The sequence below is a fragment of the Kryptolebias marmoratus genome, linkage group LG8 (assembly GCF_001649575.2).
Source record: "Kryptolebias marmoratus isolate JLee-2015 linkage group LG8, ASM164957v2, whole genome shotgun sequence".
NCBI classification, from domain to species: Eukaryota; Metazoa; Chordata; class Actinopteri; order Cyprinodontiformes; family Rivulidae; genus Kryptolebias; species Kryptolebias marmoratus.
The window spans coordinates 20,440,048-20,458,216 of record NC_051437.1 but is presented as its reverse complement, the minus strand read 5'-3'; the positions used below and the strand labels follow the sequence as shown (position 1 = coordinate 20,458,216).

Below are 18,169 nucleotides of genomic sequence, written 5' to 3'. Positions count from 1 at the left end.
CCCCCCAACCCCTCCAAAAAAAAAAAAAAAACAACAACAACAACCAGGAAATCAAGTCACTGAGGGACGCTGCGTGTCATGTGCACGGCGGTCCTGACACTTTACGCACGACGTTAGGAGTTCCCCAGCTTCCACGGTGAAGACGCCCCTCCGCCGTCCTCCCTGTAGCCCCCGCTGACTGTTAGCCATCCCTGCCGGCTGCTGCCTGTCTCCTGTCTCCTGTCTCCTGTCTCCCGTCCCCAGCCTGCAGCGCTTCGTCTCCGGCGGCAGAGAGAAAGGCGCTCCGGGGCGGCGGCGGCGTCCGTCCTCTTGGTTTCCCGCATCTCAATGACCAGAATCCGGACCGAGGCTTGACATCCGGACCTGACGGGACAGGTATGCAGCTTATTTGTCCGCCTGATGCGATCTGATTCAGGTGCACGTTTTATTTATTAATTAATTTTTTAAAAATCCTTTTTTCTTTTTGGCGAAGTGACATTGTTTGGAGGCGAGGGAGGAGGAGATTTCACACACACACACACGCGCGCGCGCGCGCACTCAAAAAAAGCTTTGCACAGATAAACAGCGATTTAAATGCCCTGAGAAAGACAGCGCTTTTGTGCTGCCAGTGCCATGGGCGGATGTAGAGGGTGTTGCCACACAGCTTTAATGTGAGCAGTGTGCTTTAATAAGCTGCACACAATCTGAGCACATCCTTTATTTCACGCGCATCAAGGCCCAGCAGGAAACAGCAGGTGCGCCTTTATCGTTTCACCAAATCTCTGGATGCTGAGCAGATTCTACCGGTCCAGTCGGTCAGGGGGTTTATTTATTTATTTTTATTCCTCTTCTTCTTTTCTTAAACGTGGATGAGGAAAGAGATTCGCCTTCCTGTGTGTGGAGTCATGGGCTAACAGCTGACGCTGAGGAGAATGGGCTAATTGAAGATGGAGAGTGTTGTAGCGGGTGTGGCAGAGGGGGCAGGCACGGGCGCCTCTGTGATCCGGATCTCTGCTGAAAGCCACGGAGAAGTGTCCTTCAACTGCAGGAGAGTGTGTCTGAAACCAGGGTTTGAACGGCAGCAAACTGTGTGGGATCCAACTTATTCTGCTGTTCTTCTTGGAACACATTAAAGAGTCAAACAAATAGTTCATATTGTCTTAAAGAGATAGTTCAGATCTTTTGAAGTGGGGGGAAGATTTATACTGTACCTGCTGCAGACAGTCTCAGTTAGGAGGAACAGAGATGAACCTTTGTCAAACTTGTGCATTTTCCCACCAGAAAGAGACTATACCGAACTGCAGCATATAGTCTGTGAAATGCTAACATGGAAAAATAATACTAATAATAAATAACAATTCTTTTCCCCACACATTTCTGATGGGTGCAGGACTATGATCTAACTAGATAAACACAATCCACCGACGAGCCGGTGATATTTCAGAGTGTAAACAGGTCGGACTTGTTGTCAACACTTTGCCCCTGACAAACTGTGGTTGTCTGAAAAAGAGCGTTAATTGTTCCAGGTATTATAGAGATGGGACTGAAAGTTGAAGCCGTAAAGGGCGAGCGACCCCTAGTGGCTGACTGCACTACAATTTTTAAGTTTTGACCTTCCATGGAGAAGAACAGGACAATTTCCTGACAAAAAAACAAAACAGTTGGGAGGATGTTTAGGCAGGACTTCTGTATCCGTGGTTGGCCCTGCGTCCTTACGGTGCACAGACGCTGGCTTCAAAAGTGCAGTATTATGGGAGTGCCCAAAAATATATGTATTTTGGCTTCAATTTTAAACAGTGAAAGTTACTGGTGTCGCTTTGTCCATCTTTATTTGTCTCCGCTTCCAAGACTTCTGGACAGGGACAGTTTTTTTCACAAAGAGAGAGTATGTTTATAAAATGGGATTTAAATGTCTTTGATTGCATTTTTCACTAAATGAAAGTGAAACTTCTGTCGCATTGTTGAATTAAAATTTCCCTGAAGGAAGTTAATTTGATGATTTGCAATAAAGTATGTGTATTTCACTAAAAATCATACTGTTCAGAGATTAACAAGCTAACAGCTAACTCAAAAGGAACTTGGCCAAAGTCAATGTCTGCCATCCTAAAACAACTCCAATCTCAAAAATTCCAATCATGTGCTTTCTTATAAATGTTTACACCACCATCGATTGTGTATATATTTCTCATTTTGGCAGAAATGTTACAATATTTCTGCAGGAAGTGCCCCTGCTGGCTGCACAGAACTAAAATAACAGCTGCTGCTATTTACGCTTGAGAATAACCATCAGTTCTTTTGCTAAAAACTGTATTTGAAAATAATGCTGATGTAAACCTTGATAAAAAATGGTATTTACCTGAGTTGCTAGGAAAAGTTTGAAATTAGAGTTGTGTTTAAGAGTTAAAAACACTCCCCTGGCACCCGTTTTTACTGTCTGCCATGAAAACATTCTATTAGTTCTCATCTGGATCTGCTGCGTTAAAACAACTCCAATCTCAAAAATTTCATAGCGGTTGATGTGAAAAATCCCTAAAAAAACTACACAGTTCTATTTAATTAACCAGGTAGTGTTAGCTCAGCAGTCCAGTCAGAATAAAACACTGTTTCTACAAAATCAGGTTGTTCAAATAGCTTTTTGCAGGCAAAAAATAGTCCACAGAACTCCACTTTAAAAGATCTGAACTATTGGTTTAAGTTGAACTTTTTTTTTTTCCAGTGGTTTTAAAATTAATTCAGTTTACAAGCAGCATCTCCTACATGTACTCCAGGTAAATCAAATCAGTGTAGGATGTAGCTAATGACTTTATCTCTCTCTACTTTCCTGGACAGAGAAACGGACTGGCAGATAACTCAATTAAAATTAGATATTGTGTCGTGCAGAATATAGATTTATTTATGTAACGTTTCGAAAGTCAGCTTATGAGATGCTCCAAGTTGCAAAACAGAGATAACCGAGTTTCACTTCAAAGGTTTGACCGAACACAGAAAACATAATAAAAAAGCCCACAGTTGAGCCATTCAGAAAGGTGTATTACAGCATCTATTGTGCAAACAAGTCTCACTGTGAGTTCTCCTCATCAGTAATGAACTCTTTTGTTCATCCTCCCTCTGCTCACACAGACTGTCAGCCCTCAAGTATTTGGCTCCTTCGCAGCCACACCACAGGCCATAGGATCTTCCAGACTCTGAGTTTGTGGAGGCAGAGTCAGGGAGGGGGGTAAATTAGATCTGCAATCCATCCATCTGTCCATCCAGGCCTCTTCCCCTCTGTGCATCATTCTATCTCGTTTTCCTTTCACCTGCTCCACTTTTAGCCTCCCCGGTGTTCATTACGACAGTGCAAACACAGACAGAGCGGTGCTCCTCGGTTACTGCCCTTTGCTTGCTTCGAATAAGAGGCAAAACCTCCTTTACATATCCTGTTAAACATCAACAGGAAAATATTTTAAATGCCCAGACTGTTGGCTAAATAATCCAAATATTACTAAGTATTACAGGTTGCTGCATGCACAATTTTTCATAGATCTTTTTTCTCACTTGTGACAGTCCAAATGAAGCAAACTCTAGATGGATGAACTCCTTAAACTAGTATCTCACTAAGCGGTGACCTTTGGCAACTAGTTGGAGGCACAAAATTGCGAGAAAGTAAACTAATTTTTTACTTGGAATCATACTGGATTGGAACATGTTTGCGTTCATACCTAACTCCAAAATAAACTGCAACATTGTTTGGTCGCAATTTAGTCACAAAGTGTTTTAATTATGTCTCAATTTGACTGCATTGTTCTCTTTTTTAATCTCCAATCAGTCACAGTTTGGTTTCACAGGTGGCCGAACCTTCCCAGAGTTGTCTTGCATTTTCTGACTTACAAAAAAAACAATCTGAGAAGGATTCAAAGCAGGTTTCGGTGCTGACCCTGTGACTGTTCTGAGAGTAAATTTGACGCATGTATTTTTTTGAGGGTGAGGCCCCGAGACTCCTGCGAGGAAATTGAAAACCTTTGCAAACATTTGGAGACATTTTGTAAACCCCCTTGCCTTGCAAATTGCTGTATACAGTTTGTCGCCAGCAGTCGCAGCCCCAGTCCAATGGGTTAGTTAAACTGATTGGGTTATATGGTGGATGGTGAAAGCAACCAGAGAGGCTGTCCATTCAGGCTAATGTGGAACAAAGATTCTAGCCAATATGTTGTCAGTCAGCAGGATGTTCCAGGCATTGTGTGTGTGTGTGTGTGTGTGTGTGTGTGTGTGTGTGTGTGCCCTTTCTCTCAAATTATGTCAGCATGCATGCTTGTTTAAGGTAGCACGCTTTGATACAATTCTCCCTCAAGTCCCATGTTAAGTTATCCCATGATCGATTTGCAATAGCTCACTGAAGCAGAGACGGCGTGTGTTCCCAGCCTTTCTGAAACTCTCCGCTGGATAAAACTCGCATTGCTTGAAAGTCAGAGGAGCTTTCGAAGTCATATCAAAGATAACAGCATGTAATAAACTGTCACTTGTGCGTTATCACCGCAAATGATGCCCAAATTAACATATCAAAGTTGTGACTGGAAACACGGTTTGCCACAGCCATAGCTACTTGGTAAACTACATGTTGTCACAAGACGAGGCTTTTAGTTTTAACAATTTGCAGTAATGGATTTTCTGAACAATATTAGTATGAATGGTGGTGCCTATCAGAGCGAGTGGCTGTAAAGGTAATGAGTTTCCTTAGGATGAAAAAAATTAATAAATAAAATCCAATATGCTGCATGCTGGTTTTTAAAGCAGATTTTTTCCCCCCTTTTATTTTTATTAACAAATTTAGTGAAATGTCAAATTTAATCTACAAGTTTGAACAGTGCATGCCACATTGGTCTGGAGTTAAAGCAATCAAAAAGTAGACTTTAAGCTTTCCTAACATTTTTACACAGAACTATTGGATTAAATCAAGTCAGATCAAATCAAATCAAATCATTACCTGAACATTTAGAATCCATAAAGTTAATTTCTGCCTTTACAATTCTTTGCAAGGCCTTTACCTCTGCTGCCTTCAGCTGCTGCCCGTCTGTGGACTCTCCTGTCCTCGGTTTTAACCTAAACTTGCTGATGAATGAGGTTAATGACAGACACTGACTCAGCCAAGCTCGTTCTTTCCCTTCAGAGGCTCGTTGGTTGCTTTAACAGTATGATTTCAGGCACCTTCCGTCTGTTCTGCATCACACGCTGCAGTCTGTTTCGCAGCATTTTTCTGAATCAGTTCCGACAGTATTTACAGATACACTTCAGAACGTATTGTGCCGCTTCTTTCACATCGTCAATGAACACCGATGCCTCTTCCCCATTGGCAGCACGCCCGTGCCGCCACACTGCCACCACGTCTGACAGATAAGGTGGGCCTTGGATGACTGGGTCCTTCTTTAGCACTCCAAATACATTTCACTTGCTATTGTTCTGGTGCAAGTCGATAATAGTTCTATTAGCCTGAAGAATCTTTTTCCAGATCTGGGCAGGCTGATTTAGATGCTTTCGAATAGAGTTTAATGTTGAATATCTGTTGATGAGTCTTTGAAGTCGTTACCATTAGGGCTGTATGATGTAAGGGCAAAATTCAATTGCAATGTTATTTTTGAATATTGCAGTGATGGTATCAGTTACAATAAATGCACATTTTCCTCACATCTTTCTTTCTCCTGTCATTAACATGCTCCTAACACTGATGATGTACTTTGACATCTCTGCCACTATTATCAAAATCAGGTGTGGGCATCAGGGGCAGGGGGAGTCTGTCCTGCTGGCTAATTAGGTTATGGTCATACCGTGTCAGTGCATGACGTTTTGGTGACTATGGCTCAGGAGGAAGAGCAGTTGTCTGCTAAACAGAAGGTTGACATTTGGATTCTGACTACCATGCAATGCAAGCAGCCCTTAGCAATAATGAGAATGTGCACACTGATATTCCAATGACTATAAAGGTTCGATATAATAGGCAGAATTTATAATATTGTGCCCTAGTTGACATGTTGGTAAACACTTTGCTTTTGCATTCATAAAACCATCTTTTGATGATGAACTTTAACAAGAATTTATTGACAATTATTTAATTTGATCAGATGTTGTGATGGGGTTGTCTTAGAGAATTCTGCAGCTGTTTGCTGTAGCTGCTCGATGGGATCATTCAGTTTTTGTGTTGCAAAATTGTAGCAAATTACATAATTTTAGGAATTTGCTGGGTTTTTGATTTGGCTTTCAAGCCACATGTGGAGAAACTTGTGAAGAAACTGAGGCGAAAAGTAGGTTTTTATTTTTGAAATAAGTTGTGTTTCTCCTTTAGGTAAAAAAAAAGGCTTGTCACTGCAGCGTTTTTACCTGTGCTGGATTATGGAGATCTTCTGTATATGAATGCTTCTGCCTAATGTCTATGAATAACTGACACTGTTTACCTTGCTTCTCTGAGGTTCATAACAAACTGTAAACCACTGACACACCACTGGGAGCTGTATTCTCTTCCTGGTTAAACAATGGTAAAAGAAACTTAGCAAAAATTTCTAATAAAAGAAAAAGTGTAATAGTAAGTCTAAAACGTCCAGCTGCATATCGACAGTTCTTAAAAAAAACAGCAACAAAATGCAAAATTTGTCTTAAAATATGAGGATATGGGAATACCAACTATGCAGCTTTTCAGTCAGTTCCTAAATGACACAATAATCATATGGATAAAAATTACTACTTATTACTTGCTGAATGTTAATCTGCCAATAAAGACTTCATTTTAATTTATAATTTGCCAAAAATACAATACAAACAGTAATCATAAAATAATCTTGATTTTAAACTTTGACAAAAATGACTCATAATGGTAATAATCAAACCATTATTTTCTGCCTACATTTACTCAAGACAAAACCTTATTTAAAAATAGCTTTCTGAGTGTATTCTTCAAATCACCAGTGGCTGGAATTGGTTGAAGAAACATGTCTTTGAAGAAACGCTATAAAATAACAATGTTTTCCTCAGCTGCACTGCAACAGTCTCTTGTATCTTTGTATGCACGGGATGAATTGATTTCAGCATCTTAACAACCCCCGTCTGCCTTTTCCTTTCCTAGTACGGGCTCTGGACTGCCGGGCTTCCTCACATCATTGCCCTCTCTCATCACACAGGGTGATGCTGGAAAAAGAAATGTACTAAAATATGCACATCAGTCCAATTTCACTGTGTTTTTGCTTCTGTTGCTCCAACAAGCTGCTGCTGCTTTTGATCCCAAATTGACCTTTCACCAAGTCTATATTTTTGTAAACCTAATATGGTACAAAAACCACATTATTTGTATTTTAACACCATTTTATGCATTCTATGATAAATTGTTCCACTCAAATGAATGAATGTTTTTATAGTTATCCAGTTTAACACACGCAGGCACCTTTAAGGTAGAAGAAACAGTAAAACTAATTGTATATTACTTCCTAACAGGGTTACAAAGTTCTTTATTATAATAATAATAATTTAATAATAAAAATGACACATTTAACAAGAAGGTAATGATAGTAAAGCTACACTAATTGTGCATAAATATATTTGACAAGAGGAGTATCATCATTTAGCTTTTTTACACCTCAGATTTTACATTTGATTTGATTTGTTTGAACTTTTAGATGTTCCAAAAGTACTCCATTATAGCTTTCAGTTGACCTCCCTTTATAATTGCAGTTGAAAGCAGCATCTTATGTGGAGCTTTTGGTCATCGTCGTGCAGACACCACCCCTGTCTCCACCCCTGTCTCCACAGTGTCACATCAGTGAGCCTATATCTACATGAACTGTCACATTCTTCAGCGCAGGGCCGTGTGACGGTTCACCTCTTCCTCCCTCCTTCACATGTGTGTGTGACAACCAGCAAAAAAAAAAAAAAAATACCCACAGGCTCTTCTCTCAGCCTCTCCTGTTATTTTCTTTATCTTATTTTGATATGCTTGACAGGCGGTGTTAGGCTGGAGTTCCCATGGTAACCGCATATTAAACAGGCATGTCTGATGTCTTTGTGTTAACTCTTGTTGGTTGCATCACTCCTCACTTTGGTTAAGATAAAAAAAAAAAAAAAAAAATGAAAAACTGCTTCCAGCGCAGTGTGGCTCCTGTTATTCTCCTGTCACTGGGTTAGGAGTGAAGCTTCCAAGAGTGAAGGTTGCTGAATCACACAGAGGGATGTTTTGTTTTAGTTTTTTTGTTTTTTTTGCTATGGGCCTTCAGGATGTGCTCCGTCTGACCTCAATTTAACCGAGTGTGGTGATAAAGCTGAACACAATCAATCGTTTATGACTTTTATGATTAATAAATTACCTACCTATTCTGTCCAGTGATAGTGATCACCAGGCTCTATACAGAAAATAAACACAATAACTGTGAGTTATGCACTCATTCAAATGGCTAAGAAAGATATATTAAGGTCAGGATGATCCTTTTTGTCACAACTTTGTGAAAAAGGAGTTTGTTCAACATTACTGGCAGTAAATATATTAAATTAGGCTGTTTTATACACTTTATTACTGTGTGAAAAGTCTACTTTGTTGTGTATCTTCTGAATATGAACCACTGCTGCTTGTTTTGTTTGTCAGCCTGTTTATTAATAATAAATCAACAAGTTCCATTCTTTGTGTCAACAGCAGAATCATACATTAAATGTTTCATTTCATAAGGGAATGCATGTCAGACATCTTCCACGCCAAAATTTCAAGTTAGGTTTTGTGTGATTTGTTAGTGCTTGGAGTGTGCATTGGAGATGAGTCTCAGCTACTACCACATAAATTTTTGCTCACTATCTGTAAAATGAATTGAGTTATAGCCATTTCTGTTTCGCTAAGGTCACTTGACTTTGTATTTTATGAATACTAATATACTAAAGTTTATTGTATTGACGCTAAGACAATTTTAAATAAACTAAACTAGAGGTTTTATTAGCATTAACAAGATTACAATTATGTCTTTCGACTGTATTTAGTTGGATCTGAATTAAATTTGTTCCCTTTTTTATGTAATGCACTCAATTATGAATGGTGTGAATGTGTGCGTTAAAAAAAATCAAACTCTAACAAAAAATACACAAGTACATGTTCAGTGTGAGGCTTTAATCAGATTTTAATTAGGCCAATCCAAAGTATCACAATCATGTCCATTTATATAGGTTTTGAATTAAAAGTAATTATATTTCCATCCCCTGTTACCAAACCTAACGTAGCACCCTTTAAGATGCAGGCTCCTCCACTTATGAAAACTGATTATTATTTAAGATTTTCATCTCATAAATCAATTCATGCATTCTGACAGCTCATTTTAAGGGATTTCGCTGGCTGATTTGTTTTAATCAGAGAGGATTAACTTTACGGTGACCCGCCCCAAACTCTCTGCCTTAATCATTCTCGTGCGCACATTTTGCACCTTCCTTGACTTCAAGTGATAATGAAACAGACCCTGATAAGTTTGCGATGACTCAAACTGTCTTTTAGCATAAGCTTCAAATGGACAACAAAGTATTTTAGATTTTGGAAGTGCAGAAACTGTAATTCCCTTCTGCAGAAGTGCAGACCCTTCCTATAAGAAAGTGCTTAGAGTGTGTAGACATGAGTGGGCTGGCCCTCCCTGGGGCTTTCTGTCTCTTTGGACGGATGAACTTGCAGCCTCATTGCTTTGGATGTTGTATCATTTATCTCGGTTGTGGTGTGACATGATTTGCAGCAGACTTAACAGTCGTGCTTTGCAATCTGCTTCTAGGACTGCTGAGTGCCACAAGTTTTAGGAATGTGTGGATGTGGTTTCTCCTGAGCAAGGATATTGCCCCACTCATTCTTTCTCCAACCCCCCCACCGTCTTTTACCTGGTATCCGGCCCCCGACTCAGCCACGATTGATGGGCTGATGGCTGTTTAGGCTGTCAGGAGAGAGGCTCTGATTGTAGAAATGAAACGCAAAAGAACATTCATGATTAAATGGCAAATAATGTTTAGTTTTTGTGATGTTTGTGTGGGGTCAGTGAATAATGACTTGTACATTCTTCAAGATAATGTTTATTTCCTCAAAGCTACTGGAGACTTTTCTGGATACGTGTTAAAATCATCTAATTTATGGCTTTTCGTGCCAGTTGTCAAACTCTGAAAACATTTTGCTGAAGGAATATCATATCACTCCAAGGCTTTTGTGCCATTTTTCATGAGTTTTAAATGTTTTACACGCAAATGGACAGAGTTATTGTCATTTAGGTCCAACTTTGTATATGACTTTATGTCTGATCTCCTGTGATACTGAGAGGTCCTGCAAGATGTGTCAGAGCTCAGAGTACATGTTGGGGATAACTATCTGCAAATCTGACGTTTGTGTTGGGTAAGGTTGATTAGCCATGGTGGCCATCTTTAATCAGGTTGACTTCAAAAGTTAATCAGTTGTAGAAGTACATCCAGTGATTACTTTCTGAAAATTTCATAAAAACCTGATAGAAAAAGAGGAAATATTTGAATCAACACATTTGCAAAAAAACAAAAGAAATTTCTAAATACCAATGAAAAAAAAAAAAAATTAATAGTTAATTTAGTATCTTCCTATAACATAAATCACACAGATGAAAATATTTTGGATGGGAAGAGGATCATATCTTTCCTAAATCCCATGGGGTCAGAACAAGACTATTAGTTTTGCAGATTTTAAGGCATTTGTAGAGTTTTGTGTAGGTCCCTCTGCACTGTTGTCACCCTAAAAGGATTTTAATGTTAATCAAAGGCACCACAGAGGAGGAATTACCACTAAAAACGACACCAGAGTCCATTAGAGCAGACAGTCCAAGAGTACATTTGCACTTGTTATTAAAAAAATACACTTTTAATAACTGATGTGAAAACAGATGGTTTGATTAGAGCATACTTTTTTTTGGGGGGGGGGAAACTGAAGTAATTTTCTGTTAACATTTCAAATTACTGAGTCTGCCAAATTAATAGAAGGGCTTCGTAGGACAGATTTTGTTCATTTCTATGAATTTTTGGGTAACTGTCCATGTTCTGGTAAAAGAAGAAGATCACATTTATCTGCAGGAGGAAAAATGCTGGAAGGGAAATAAATTCAGTCAGTGTCTTTCCTAATGGCCAGTTAACCCTTCCCTGACTGTTGTGGAGGTGGTTTAAGATTTAACAAGAATTCTTAGCTCTCGAGAAGACCATTTCTGCAACATCTTCCAAGTGCATTTTTTTATTCTACAGCTGTAAAACATGCATGAAAAAGCAGCATTTACATAGTTAGTACCCAAGGTGTTAAAGGTAGAAATGAAATTCTCTATTAGGGTTAAAACTCTTCTGTGGATGCTGTAAGGAGTGATGAACCCGTACAGTTCATTACTTAATCAGGCACACAGACCTGATGCAGAGTTTAGTCCTGCATTTTGATCTAAACTCTATAATAAAGACCAATCAGCAGTATCTATTCTGGCTCTGATTTGATGATGACAGATCTAAAACATGATACAAAGAAGAGATATTTTAAGATGTCTTTATTCTGTCTCTAACTGAATTTGCAATAGAAATGTTGTTTTACAGACAAAGTTGTGAAACTTTCTTTTGCAAAATCTTTCTGAAATATTCTCTCAACATTTCCCAGATATTGCTGCCACTGACCTAACTCGATGGACCGCTGTGTTTCTGTCTGATTTGTTCACATGCATGCAGCCTTATTTTTCCATCACCACACCACACTTTGGAAATAGACAAACACTTGACTCTGGTAGCACACACACTGTTTCCTGATAGCATACTGTGTTTGAGAGGTGAGAGGAATCCACAAGCTGTTGTTCTCCGTGTTACTCCTGCTCGGCTGTGACATGTTTTCGAGATGCTACATTTGACAAATTTTCTCTACCCATCTGCCGATGAAAGATGGGCCTGTGGGCAACTGACGGCTGCCTGAAGACACATCAATTCTGAGGGCCTCTATAAATGACAGAGTCTTTGTTTGAGAAATGGCTTGGAGACAAATGTGCTCAGGCAAGCCACAGTGAATGGTGCATCATTGACATTATTTTGCCCTGGATGATCAGCCATCATTTGTTTTACTGTCTGGCAATGTTTCTGAACCCCTCTGATACAGACAGTGAAGGTTTTGGAGCGCTACGTGCAACTTGCAGTTTGCAGTTTGAAACCCTCATTTCATTCAGTCCTGTGGATGATCCAGGACATGAGCAGATATTGGTAGTGACTATGCATCTACATTCAAATGTAGAACAAAGAGGTCATCTCTGAAGATAGACTGACATAAAAGGCTGAATGAAATGATCCAGTAATCTGTATGTGAGGCCATGAGAATTGTGTGTATGTCCAACTATTTTTGTTTGTCTGTATCTTTGAAAAAAAACCTCTAATCATCTGAACACATCTTATATTGGTCACAGGAGAGAGAACTGAATGCATTTCAGAGAAACAAAGCTCATTTATTTGATTTGAAGATGCAATCTCCTTATTGACTGTGAGAGATACTCCATCAGTGTAGGATGCAATTAAAAAAACACTACTAAAGTATACAACTGTGTTGGACCATCTGTACACTTCTATACTGGGAGAGGCATCCCAGCAGGTAGAAGTGACTCATTTTCTCTCCCATCTAGAATATATTATAGAAAATATATGCATATAGACTGGTGCATTTGTTAGATTTACCATTAGTCTGGCTAAATGCTAAAATGATTTTATAACCAGTATTTCTTGAGGTTATGAACCAGTAAACAATGTCACTGTTTGTAATGCTTATTCTTGATGTTAAGTTTTATGGATTTTTTTTAAGTGTACTGTACAGAGAAACAAGTTAGCCTTCGTGAAAAATGCTCACAGAAGTTGTGCATCCATTTGCAGTTTTCCTCAGCTTTTGGAGCTTTGCAAGCTCAGTCAGCAAAGTGAAATTTTGCCATTTTAGACTTTTAGAAAGCATAAATATCCCAGCATCAGCTCTACTTTGCGTGGAACATTTAAGGTTTCAAATGACCACCAAAGCAGAACGTTGGCCCTAACCCCGAACAAGAAGATGCTTAAACCTAAACAGAGGGTAAAGAAACAACAAAGGTGGAGTTTGTTGCATTTCAACCTTTATATTCAAATTAAATAATTTACTGATTGATAATGCCTGTCTGTGTTTTTTCTGTTACAAGTTGACATGATGTTTGAAGTTTTGATTCTTGTAGAGCTAAATTATGCTTCTATACATGTGACATCACGTCTTGTCAATATTCCAATTTCTGCCATTGTATAAGCAAAGGAAAAATGACATACATTCAGAGTCATATATTTGTTTTGACTTTGAGTTATTGGCTTTAAACAAATAGTTCTTTAGGGTCACTATTTAGTCAACAGTGTGGAAAAGCAGCAAGAACTGAAAGTGATTTACTTGGTTTTTGTCAGCGTTGCACTGACTTGTGCGACTTGCTGTTTGGCACAATTTCCAACTGAGGTAATTTGGATTTGCTCCAATCTTAGCTGGTTGTGCAATAGATGCAGTTGTTTTTTTTTTATCACGCAAAACCAGCTGGTATACACAAGTGTCCACACAATAGGAAATTATAAGACAATGGGTAAGCAAAGAGAAAGTTGTGCAAGACTGTTTTTCCTATCTTTGCTCGGATACATATTGGGAATATTTATTTTACTGGTGTCTGTTTGTAATGACATGCAGTGTTTTAGTTCTGTACCTGTTCTAATGTAAACACACACTCCTGCAGTGCATAATTGGGTTCATAAACTTCTGAAAAACAAACAAGTTTTTATGTTTTATCCAAGTGAAGAAGTGAATAACTCTTGGAATCTAACTATTTTTTTTAGAGATCATCAGTCTCACGAGTAGTTTTAGAGCTTCACCTGCCACAGTTCTTTCATTCTTTCCTCGGTGAGCCGTCTTTGAAATTCAAGAACCCAGATAATTTCATAAAAAATACATTTAATTAGAGTCTGGATTTCGCAAGAATTTGGAGTCTGAGCACCCCTCACAGCTTAAACTCCATCAGCTCCCCCACACACGGATGGTTAATTGTGCAGAGACCAGAACTGATGCAGACCTGGAGTGATTGAATCATAAAAAGAGCCAAATGAAAGAACTGATTGGCTCTGCAATCATGACATGTGAGAATGGAGTAGTCTGAAGTCTCTGACACTGATCTTCTGCAGCTTGCTTGTGATTCCCAGGCACATTGTCCTGCCAGCTGCTTCATATGACTGACACTGATTGGTTGTTTTACAGTGAGCAGATCTATACGGCTTTTATGAGTTGGCGTTTGATGGAGATGAGATTGGAGATGTCATGGTTTAACGTGGAATTTGACTCCTCTTGACTGTGCTCCTCAGCGCAGAATAAATGCACTTATGGAAAGATTGCATAAGAAAGTTAAAGCTTTTATGGCGTAACTGAGCTGCTGACAGATTAAGTGAGTAACAGAGCTCATCTTACAATGCAGAGTTCTGCTGGGAAAACCTGCATCCTGGCATTCACATTAAAGCTACTCTGACTGTAAGTTTAACCTAAACAAACCCAAAACTCATAAAACAAATAAAAGGCCTCACATTCCCTAAAAGAATGCATATTGCCCGCACGCTGCCTTTCATGCAGGATATTTTGACTAAAACCGTCTTATATTGAGAGGGGACGGAGTTTTAGACATTTTTGTAAATGGTCTCGCAAGATGTGATAGCTCTCAGCAAATGTGTTGAGGTGACTCTCAGTTACTACCACACCAAATCAAGCACACTATCTGTAAATTTGACTGACTAATAGCTATGTTTCTGTTGGGAAAGGTCAGTTAGCTGTCATAGCCATCTTGAATTGGGATGACTCCAAGAGTTAATCAGTTGTAGAGTGGTTAATGCGATATTTTGCTAACAGACATACTGGATTGATGCCAAGTTAACGGAATATGTAGTGCTCAAAATGTGTCTTGGGGATAAGGATAAGCCACTACCACACCAAAGTTTTAGCTCACTGTTTCTAAAACTGTCAAAGTAATTGCCATTTGTGTGTTTCTTAAGGTCACTTAGTTATGGTGGCCATTTTGAACTGGGTTGACTCTAAAAGCTAATCAGTTGTAGATGTACACCAAATAATATTTCCTGAAGTTAACATTAAAATTTGTGTGGTAGTTCATGAAATATTTTGCTAACATACAGAGTTGACTCCAGTTGGTAGTGGCAAAGTTTTAAAAACAGATTTTGTGTGATCAGCTAGTGCTCAGAGTATTTGTTGGGAATGACTCTTGGATACCACCACACCAAATTTTATCTCAATATCTGTGAAACTGACTGATGTTTTGTCTGTTAAGGTTGCTTAGTCATGCCAGCCATCATGAATGGGGTTGACTGCAAAGTCAGTTGTAGATGCACGTCCATTGATTACGTTCTTAGAATTAGCCATAACATACCGTAATATTATGCCCACATAATGTTATGACTTTTTGGTTGTGTAGTCTTGCTGCTTCTATTTGTGCTAAAATGTTAATTTTGAGGGATAAATGTAGTTTTGAAAAACCTTTTAGAAATAAATGCCTTTGTATGACACAGAGCAAAAAGAAATACACTTATGTATGTTTTGTAACTAGTTATATTACTGTATAAATAAATGAAAGAGCCCATCTAAAGTTGTGGCGGCATGCTGAACAGCGTGTGTGACATCTGCAGCCTTTCGGGATCCAGACTGCGCTCTGCTTTGATCTGGCATTCATTATACAGCAAACTGAAACTGACCTCCCATTAAAGCTGAGGCGTGCTGTGCTGCATCTTCCCAAACTGCAAATACAGAGAGCTGTTAAAAAAATACAAGTAAAAAAAAACAAAAAAAAAAAACATTAATTGAAGCCTGCTCTCGAGGGGAAACAAAGACCATATTGTTTCCTTATTGACACACACTTGTTGGTCATTTTAAATTCAAACAGTGCTTCTGTTTCGCCTTTCCCCAACTGGTTTTCCCTAAAAGCTTTTTAATCAGTGCCTCTAACCCCCCTTTATGGCTGCTGGCATTAATGTAATTGCCAAATCTTTGTTTAAAGTTTTTGCATGCAAAGCGGACGGAGATATGTAATAATTCAAGGAATGCTAGCTTCAATTGAAGTGTTTTATTAGATAAAAACTCCTGTATAAATGCCTAAAATAATGCTTATTACTCAAGATTTTTTTCTTTAAAATATTTTTAAAATGTAAAAACCAATATTTAAGTCACTGGAGTATGTTCATTTTTTTTTAGCAGAATTAATGACCTTTATTCTGCAGTTGTCAGTGATTCCTGCCACATATTTAAACCTGAGGCACCTGTTTAAATTCCCACTCAACCCCTGCTCTTTCTTTATCAAATGTGAACACTTAAACCATTTTTAACAACCTGTAATTTAGATATTCTTTTTGCACCCTCTTTTTATTTGAAAATTTAACAGAAATGTAAAGCTGGCGTAAGCCTGTGACCCTGTTTTCACCTTTCATAGAAAAGCTCATTTTGCTCAGGCCTTTATCTCGGATAATTTTTATTTCCTCTAAGCTGGACGAGCTAATCTGAATATCAGTCATTTCTCTGTGTAACCTGAAGAAATAGTGCCGTGCAGCAGTCCAGCTTGAGTATAAAGTGGTCACCTTCAAATGATAAGCCTCTGTCTCCAGCTTACTGGTATATTGCAACATTCCTGTATGTCAGACCCTCTCTTCTCCTTCCACTCCCCAGCCTTTGACTCCTTCCTTCCTTCCTTCCTCCTGTCTCATCCTCAGACATGTGCTCTCTTTCCTTGTCATCTCCCTCTTTCATTCTCTATCTCGGTGTGTCTGCAGCCTTGTGTGGTGCTGCAGGGCTCTCTGGCTGATGTAATTTATGCTATCTCCTTTGCTAGTATGAGAAGACAGCGTCCCGAAGCCAACACTCGTCATGCAGAGTGCTCCTGTGATAGGCTGGGAGCCAGCACTGACTGAGCTATACCCTTTCTCCCCCCCCCCACCCCTTTCCACCACCATTCTGCACACAATGCAGTGACCGTACATGTATGAAAAGATGCTCAGTCTACATGGTGGCACAACCAATTAAAGCTTCCACATAATAGCTGTCACACATAAAGGAAATTAGCTGGTGTTGCCTCTGCAGAGACTCATTTTGACCAAATGTCAGTTCTTGAGTTTAATCAAGTATGCTGACAGATTTGACTTTAAGCAACTCTTCATATTGATTTTGGGCGACAGGAAAAGGTTTAATGTTGACCGTATATGTTTGTGTGTGGTTTCAGGACTGTAATCCATTTCTATGACAACAGAGAAGGCTTTGGTTGGGGAAATGAAAACGGCAATGGAGTGTGACGCCAGGAGGACCAATCAGGTGGGAGCACTTTCAAACTCGCAGCAGCTGTAGATTTTTTTTTTTTGACCAAGGCCTTTCAATCACTCACTGGCCTTCCTGCTTTCTGTTTAATATGCAAGGAGAATACTGCTTGTCTGTGCCAATGGCTAATATAATGGAGCTGCAGCTCACAAATCATACATTTTGAAGTTCCTTATGATAAAACACTAAATCATTTTGCGGGACAATTACATCTAAAGGTACTTATTGTAAAGTATGAAATCAAACTTAAAAAAGGGTTTCCTGGATTATAGACACAGCCAAATGTAATTAAAGAAAGGTCACTGAAACAACTTGAAACTGACTAAATTAAAAAGAAGAAACTACTAATTTAAATCAGCCACTGCTTTTGAATTTTCGTTGACAATAGTGTTAAACTAAGGTGTGTCCTGTAATTAGCACTGCAAGTGTCTTCAATCTTGTAATCAGTCAGTCTGCCTTTTTAAAGGGTGAAAAGTAGTCACTGTGCTGTTTGGTATCATGGTGTGTAGCACACTGAACATGGACCACAGACAGTTAAGGAGAGAGTTGTCTACTAACTACTGAATTGGCAAAAATTAAATCAATACAATGCGGAGAAAAGATGTTTGAGAATTTACATTCTGCTTTGTTTTTGTTTTTGTCCGGAAACAAAATAATAAGAAAACATTTATTTTTCTCTTTCATAGGACTTTTGGAACAAGAACAATGTACTGAAGGTAGAGGAGAAAAAACATCACGCTAATATCAATACTATGCTAGTGTCGGTGTCAATATTCGGATCGATCCGCACACCGCTATTGGCTGTAGGTAAAAAAAGAAATCAGACAAGAATGGAATCTCAGTCTTTTTGTTTTCTTT

General features: G+C 38.9%; 1 protein-coding gene across 1 annotated transcript in view; it reads left to right on the top strand.

The window, feature by feature from the left end:
• The first annotated feature begins 47 nt into the window (after positions 1-47).
• si:dkey-178k16.1 (band 4.1-like protein 1) overlaps positions 48-18,169 on the top strand; it is a 40,432-nt gene continuing 22,310 nt past the window's right edge. Inside the window, exons 1-2 of the mRNA XM_017417821.3 lie at positions 48-375; positions 17,220-17,308. Of these exons, the coding sequence (XP_017273310.1) occupies positions 17,237-17,308 (72 nt within the window). The 5' untranslated portion in view covers positions 48-375; positions 17,220-17,236. The remainder of the gene's footprint in view (positions 376-17,219; positions 17,309-18,169) is intronic.